The sequence below is a fragment of the Marmota marmota genome, unplaced genomic scaffold (assembly GCF_001458135.2).
Source record: "Marmota marmota marmota unplaced genomic scaffold, marMar, whole genome shotgun sequence".
Classification (NCBI taxonomy): Eukaryota; Metazoa; Chordata; class Mammalia; order Rodentia; family Sciuridae; genus Marmota; species Marmota marmota.
In genome coordinates, this window is record NW_025999969.1 from 9194084 (window position 1) to 9202390 (window position 8307).

Below are 8307 nucleotides of genomic sequence, written 5' to 3' on the forward strand. Positions count from 1 at the left end.
AAGATATGGAAACAGTAATCCAGAAAGGATGAAGGATTGGCAAAGTTACATCAGACTGCTACAGAATCATGCTCTACTAGAGTTCGAAAGAAGCTAAAGATTGTTTCTTTCAGTGGTGCTCACAGATCCTGGAGCAGCAAGCAGTTGTGGATATGTTTTTCTTAATCTCCTCCTTTACCTCCACCTCTAACTGAGCCAGAAAAACTCCAAATATTTGGTCTTAAAAGAGGGTTTCTTAGTAAGGGTTCCTTTAAAGAAAAGATTACAACTTTTGGGGGGTTGGAGGATACCAGGGATTGAACTCAGGGGCACTCGACCACTGAGCCACATCCCCAGCCCTATTTTGTATTGTATTTAGAGACAGGGTCTCACTGAGTTGCTTAGCACCTCACTTTTGCTGAGGCTGGCTTTGAATTCGTGATTCTCCTGTCTCAGCCTCCTGAGTCACTGGGATTACAGGCATGCGCCACCACGCCTGCCTAGATTCCAGCTTTTTTGTCTCCTACTATGTAACAACATTGGTCTCATTCAATCCCCTTCTTTTTATGGTCATGGAAATCAAGGCCCCAACATGGGTGAGAACTTCACAGAACCGAGGAGTTAATTATAGCAGAGCAAAAGCCAGAGCCAGGAGAGTCAGATTCCTGTACTGCAGCATGTACTCTTACAGCCAATTCAGTGTCTCAATGGAAGGTCTACAGTGGTTTTCCTTTCTGTCATCTCCTGTCTTAGAAACAGAATTGATACCAAATTAATGGCCATAAAACTCTTGGTGACCATGAGTTATCCCAAACACTGTAGATAGCAGTGCCTCCTAATTCTCATGTTCTGAGATTTTTTTTCTTTTATATATTTAAATTGATAAATGATAATTATGTATATTTATGGGGTGCAACATGATGCTTTGACCTATGCATGTTGTAGAAGGGGTCAATGAAACTAACTAATGTGTCTATCACTTCACCAAATCAATTCTAGAAAACATTGAAACCAGACATTGCACATAGAACAGTACAATGAGTTGGGAATTATATATGAATTACAATTATATTATAATACCATCGAACTTCTATTATGTGCCAGGAAACTGTGCCAAGTATTTTTTAATATACCATCTCATTTAGTCCTCACAGTAATTTTACAATGTAGATACAATTATTAGTTGTACTGTACAGATGAGATGATGACTAGCCTTACACTAGTTTTCCCTTTACTCCATATTGGAAACCTCACTATTTGTAAATATTAGGTGGCTGTGACAGAGACTGTGTTGCGCTGGAAACTGAAGAAGCTTAGATTCTCGGAAGGTCAGAGGCTTACCCAGGTGGTGGCCTCAAACATTTTGAGGTCCAGAGGGTCTCCCTGGATGGTCCCATTGAGAAGGATCAGAGAGTGGCAGCTGGCCATGGCTGCACACAGAGGTCCCCATGGCAAAGCCTTGCCCGAGGCAAAGCTGTGGACTTCCTGGAAGCTAGGAGAAAAGAGAAAGGGCTGCAGTCCTGTCCCCAAGCCAAAAAATGGAGCTTTCTAGAGATTAACATCTTTCAGAAAAAAAAAATTCATAAGCTTTGTTGCATCACATACCCACTCTCTAATCTCCCCCAGATTAATAGTGCTTCATTCAACCATCATCCTTAGGTGAGTTTGCTGAACAGGAGAAAGTTTTCTGAGGGTCTTGCAACCGTGTTTTTCTTTCTCTTTCTCGTTCCTTTTGGACTGATTTAATTGAAGAGGTGTAGTAAGAACTAGAAGTGCTACCCCTCACTCCCACCCTAACCACCAGATCACTTCTTTTCTAACCTTGAGGACAGAACAGACTCATTCCTATTCTAGTTGTATATAGGTACATCTCCCTCAATCGATCTTTCAGAGCAGGGTTGTGCCTTCCATCTCTCTCTCTCTCTGTCAATGTACAGAATGTTTGACCCCCAAGTAGACAGGAAATGAATGAGTTGGTTCCTGGGAATCTTTAAGGTTATAATGGTGAAGAAATGAACCCTAAAAACATTTTTGAAAAGGATCCCGGCATTCTCTTCAACACTGGTATTTAATGTTCCTATTACCTTCATTCTCCACAGGATTTCCTATGGAAAGGGGCCTCATGTGAAATCTATGGAAATACAACTCAAATGCCATGTGCAGAATTCTTTCACTAATTCAGCATGTGAGCTATTGGATTCAGTCTTAGGCCCTCAAGGAGGGTATCCTCTGCAACCTTGTTGATCAGCCTCTGCTTTCATGTGCAGCAGGATAATTGGTTTGCAAAGCAGTATTTCAGATCCACAGGGTATTTGAAGGGCAGGAGTTTTTTCCTACATAGAGGCAAAATCTGCTTCTTGGAGCCAGTCGGAATTTACTTGCTGTCCCTCCTCCCCATGACAACTTCTTTCAGATTTGTGGATCAGTTCTGCTATCCCTTCCCCCAATCCAGCCTTCCTCTAGAGTTACAGAGAAACCTCTAGCTCTTCCTCCAATGCCAGTTTTCCCAGACCTCTCACCTTTATAGAGCTTCCTTCTTAGAAAGGTTTTATTTGTTGTAGTTCATCTTAAAATGTGGGCTCTAGAATAAGCCTATTATTTTGAATAATAGGGACACTGAATTTCCTGCTTCCTTTGTCACACTAAAGTTCAAATACTTCTTGGCTTATTATTGACTCTTTGGGTCCAACCCATTAATATGTGTCGAAAGAACAAGTTATCTCAGTGGTTTACAACATGCCCCATGGTATTTTAGTAAATATCAAAAAAGACATCACGAGCAATATTGTTGACACAGAAGCTTAAGCTCACACTGAAAAGTAAAGTACAGATCTGAAAAAGAAGATCTTGGTTTTATAGTGGCACATACTCTCATTATCAGTCTGTAATTCTGAGGATAAAATTCTGAGTGCCAGCAATCAGACTAGGCTCTGGTTAGCACACCAATTACGTAGAACTCTCTATTATTCCTGTTCTGATATTTTTATTTGAGTATTGATAATTTATCAAGCCCAGGTACCCTTCAATGACTTGATGTATCTGGCACATGGGTCCCACCCTTTTTGGAAAAGATGAGATTGAACAGAGATGAACTGATCTTTAACAAGAAGATGTCTGATAACCTATGAGTCAGTGACTGACTTCTTACCTAAAATTTCAATCTCTTTCCTTTTATGAAGACACAAATTGGTGTGAATATATTTTGTATACAACCAGAGATTTGAAAAATTGTGCTCTATATGTGTAATATGAATGCTAATGTATTCCACTGTCATATATAAATTTTAAAAATTAATTAAAAAATTAAAAAAGAAAATGCATAGGGAGAATAGACGATGTAGGTGATTTCTGTGATTTTGGGGGGGAGGGTCTTTTTTCTGATAACCGTGTTTTCTGTTTGCATTATATGGAACTTTTAAAGGAAAACCTACTTTAAAATAATGAAATCACCACTTCAAATTTTTTTTTGATCTGGAAATATTTATATTTATTTATTTATTTATTTATTTTTTAATTTTTTATTGTGGGTTGTTCAAAACATTACAAATTTCTTGACATATCATATTCGACACTTTGATTCAAGTGGGTTATGAACTCCCACCTTCACCCCATACACAGAACCACTTCAAATTTAAAAAAACTTTTTCTTAACTAAATTTCATTAACTAAATTTGTCATTTTTTATTTTTTATTTTAGATTGCTGTTTTTCTCATTTGTAGCCAAATTTGACCTTTTGGCAGGGAGGAAAGAATGAAGGGAGGGAATGAGGGAGGCAGGTTTAATTGATCAAGTGGTAGCTTTAAACTTTATATCAATTATTTTTATTTAAATGTAGTAGGTTACTTTTAGAAATTGAGATTTTCTTAAGTTTGGGAAATAAAATGATGGCAATTCACAAATAGGACATTCAAAAAACAGAAAATGTTTGGTTCCTTTGAATAAACATTTCCTATTCACCTACTATGCGCACTTGATTCACTGCTGCGACATTGGGGATACAAATATAAATGAGAAATAGATTGCTCTCAAGATGTGCACATATTTGAATAAATGTATACATTTTTGTAGAAACAGAGAGAAAAACACTTTGAATAAGGAACCCCAGTATATATTCAAATGCATCCTCTAGATAAAATGAAAAGTTCTTTAGAAAGTTTAACACCAGTAAAGGTTTCTTCTGTAGACTAAAGTGGTGAGAAGCACCAGAATAATTTTTTAAGTGAGAAAACAGACTTGTCTACAAATGGTATTTAAATATGATGATGTATTAACCACACGTAATTTAAAATATTTCATGGATAACATACAAAAGAACCACAACCTACTATTTATGTATAAAATGCTTTATGATTTAGATTATGTTAGAGGAAAAATGCTTCCACTTTCATAAATGTCAAATGCATTTCATGTCTCCTGGGTTGAAATGGCAGGCAGAAAGGAAAACTCATAGTGGTCATAAGAGGACTGAAGGAGAGGGTTGTGCAGATCTTTCATACACAAAGTCCAAAACTGCCAAAAGGAGTCTTTCCTTGAAAAAACAAAAAGTGGAGAAAGGACTTAGGAGTTTCTAGAACCCAGAAGGAAGAGTTCCTGGAATCACAATACTAAGAAAAATAGGTACCAGGTAGGGACCCACAGATGCTCCTCTTCCTGAAATTCAGGGTACAAAAGTCAGTGTGTGTGCTCCTCCCACCCAGCACATTAAAAGGCTGCAGTTTGTACAAGGAATGCCACTTCCTTGCAGGACAGTGTCCTGGTACCATCCAGATTACTTATACTGGCCAACTAAGGTCAGGCCTCTAACAAATATGGTGAAAACAACTATATTTCAGCAAGGATTTGCATGTGATATCCAGACCTCCGTTTTCTCTCCAGAGTTTGTGACGGCATGGTCTTGGGGAGGAAGTAGGGAAAATATTCATGTTTTAGGAAGGCCTGAAAGAACCCAAGAGGAGGAATTAAATGAATAGATGGCAACCACTGTTGACCAAAGCCGCAACCCAAATGCCTCCATTAGGAGTTTCAAGAGTAAACATGCAATTCTGGAAAAAGAGAAATTGTAATGCACTAGTTGAAGGTACTCACCCATTCCTATCACAGGGTACCACTCCCCAGAGATCCAAGCCATCCCTTGTTAAGGTGCCTGTCTAAACAGAAACGAATACTCGGATTACTCTGAGATCCCGCTGGCCCCCAGTGAAGGCAGGTCAGGTTTTCTTTAATGGAGAAATACATGCCTCAAGCACATTATTGCAGAGTGCCATGATAAAGTGAGTATCTGGAGTCTTGGGCAAAAGCTTCGGTGGACTCAAATAAGTTGTGACAAACTGGCACTTGATCCCTGTGAACTTTTGTATCCTCCATGGTAAAAGGAAGAAAACTGTATGTCCGTTACATCCCTCAGAGGGCTATTTCGAAGATCTAATGGTAGACTGAATGGAGGGCAAGTCCTTGGGAAGACTGTAAGAGCTCTAAGATGAGTCTCAGCTTTTATAGTAGAAGTTAAAAGTATGTCACCAGAAATAAGTGATGAAGTAGAATTTTTTACCTACAGGGCAATGTTTGTAAAATTACTCTGAAGAAATGGTTTGCTGTTTGACACCTAGTAGGTAAAAAAGTTTGTGTTGCTATTTTTCTCAGTACAGTATAATGTCTAAGAATTCAGACTAAGTCCAAATTCCATCTACAGGACAGGGAATACTACTTAATAGCTCTAAATATCAGAGCTTTTATCGGTAACATGATCAGCAGCACAAAGCCTTATAAAGATTAAATGAGATTATATGAAGTACTTAATTTAATACATAGCACTGTAGGTAGAGCTAATAAGGATGACAATGACTTACAATTATTGCCCTTTTTATTCAAATCCAGGTCACCATTATCTCTCCTACTCCTGTGTCTTTTTCCAAGTCCACTGATATGACCTCTTAAAAGAATGTTTCACCTCACAATGTTAGTTTGATCCACCAAATGATATTGAATGGTGGCAGAAGCCATGTCAACCTTTCATTTGGATATATCTTGGTGATTCCACTAACTGTAAAATACAGCTCCAATCCCATTAATTCTTCAGTGTCCTGTTTAGTGGTTGCAGAGTTTGAGGTTGGGAAGAGGAAAAAATTTCTCAAGATGGATGATGATGATGGTTTCAGAACAGTATGCTTGATGCCAGTGGATTATACACTCATAATGGTTAATGTGATAACCATTTATATTCTGTTTCTTATAGCACAATAAAAGAAATAAATTAAAAGGAAAGACGTCAATGGCAGTAAGGAAGGCCTTCAATGGCTCCATGCTGCAAAAGACCATGTAAAAATGCCTTAGGTACGTGGTCCACAGTCTCTTCCAGTAACTATGTCCTGTCATACCCTCTTGCAGTCCTACTGCCATGCCTTGGCCCATATTCATGGGTTTATGATACCCTTCATTTCCATCTTGTCTTCAATCCATCTCCCCCTCCCCAGCTTATGTGTGTATAAACTATGCAAATAAACTAAGCCCTCAAGAGGAGGTGGGATAAGAGGCTGATTGGAAATAACTGGCAAATAACCAAGAAAAATTTTAAGCAATAAACTACAGGGAAGAGCACAAAATTAGGGTTTGCCATAGGGCTTTATGGTAATCAAGCCTTATAGTAAAACATATTTAAATAAGCTCTTTCTTTTTTATTCATTCATTAATTGAATAAATATTTATTGAACATTGACTATATTGCCGGGCAATGTTCTAAGCATTAGAGATAAAGCAGTAGTCACAGCAAACGGCTTAAATTTTGGATTTTTATATGAAGATTTTGACCCCAAGGGAAATAATCCTATTTTAGTTCATATTTTTTTTCATAAAATAATGAAGCTGTAAGGACCCAAAAGACTCATCTGTTCAGTACCGACTCCCCTCTCCCTAAACGCCAGAATCTGAAAGCTCCAAGAGACGTATGTGACCTTTTCCAGGTCACATACCCATCCAGAGGTAAAATGAAGTCAGGTACCCATAGCCTGTGTTTCCTGCCTCAGAAAAGAATAGAAGCCCCTCTCCTTGATGACCATGAAGATAAAAACAGTGATAAGGGAGAGGAGGGGGCACGTACCTTGTCAAAGCAGACAAGGTTCAACTGTCCACACACATTGATCCTCTGCGGGCTAATGCAGAAAATACCTCTCTTCTTCAGCCTCCTCTGGGCATAGATAATGCCCGTGGTCAGGGCAGCAGGCAAGGCAGGAGGGACTGCGATGGTGACCACGTCAAGGGCTTTCTTAACCACCTCCTCAGGAGACTCCTGGAAGATAGATAGCCATTCTTTAGCTACTATGGACAATTCAGCAATGAACAACTTGGTGCAAATGACTTTTGCCCTTGTTTATTATTTTTACTTCTTTAGGTGGAATTCTGAGAAATGGTATCAGTGGGTCAAAGGACATAACCATGTTTATGGTTCTCAATATCTTTTTCCAAAGTGCAATGAAAAAGCTCATAATGATTCATGCTGCTAACAGCAATGCGCCAGTTTACTATGACCTCACCAACACTGGGAAGCTGATTTTATTGAAAATCCCTCATTTAATAGCTACAAACTACTACTTTATTGAAATGAATATGTTGAAAATGAAAAAAAAATGGTGTAAAGAAAAGAAGGAAAAGCGTGCAAGAGTAGAAGCATGTTGGTGTTTCAATAAGTAAATTGTTTTATCACACAATCCCACAGGACCCAACAATTATCATGGAACTTAGTGATCAATTGTTTCCACTGGGGAACTGGGGGCCTGTAAGCATGTTGCAGAGTGTGGCTTTGTTTCCCAGGCTTGTAAACTACAACCTTGAATAAGGTCAACATGTAGAACATAAAACACACAGAAAAGAGTGAGTGTGTATCTCTAACAAAAGAGCAAAGAGCTTACCCCACTGAGCACATAGACACACAGAGTATAGATCATGCCAATAGTGGCCGTCCCTACAAGGCACAGTAGAAATCTGATGGCATCCCTGTAGAGCTTAAAATTCATTGGCTTGGGGTAAAGAATGGATCTCACGAGGTCCCCCTTTGCAGTGTTGAATCCTGAAATGGCAAACACACATCTCACTTTTTTGGGGAGGACACATCCAACTGCTGATGCTCTTCCAAACCTCAACATGGCCTTTATTTTTCCTCTAGAGACATTTAGATAGTGCTTAAATCCAATGGTAGTGGAATGGTAATTGGGGAAACACATAATTGCTAGAATGGAAATATGTGACCTGTCTCAGAGCCCATTCTCTCTCTGGCCTTCCTTCCCTCTATTTCCAATGTCAATGCATTCCAAACCCAAGAAGCCACATACTGGGGG

General features: G+C 38.8%; 1 protein-coding gene across 2 annotated transcripts in view; it reads right to left on the reverse strand.

Annotated features, from left to right (window-relative positions):
• The window catches only part of Atp13a4 (ATPase 13A4), a 139721-nt gene that overhangs the window by 47756 nt on the left and 83658 nt on the right, over nucleotides 1–8307 (reverse strand). For both annotated transcript variants that reach the window (XM_015499907.2, XM_048804093.1), the window contains exons 11-14: nucleotides 7882–8039; nucleotides 7074–7262; nucleotides 5066–5127; nucleotides 1321–1471 (exon numbers count right to left, since the gene is read on the reverse strand). In XM_015499907.2, coding sequence (XP_015355393.1) covers nucleotides 1321–1471; nucleotides 5066–5127; nucleotides 7074–7262; nucleotides 7882–8039 — 560 coding nt within the window. The remainder of the gene's footprint in view (nucleotides 1–1320; nucleotides 1472–5065; nucleotides 5128–7073; nucleotides 7263–7881; nucleotides 8040–8307) is intronic.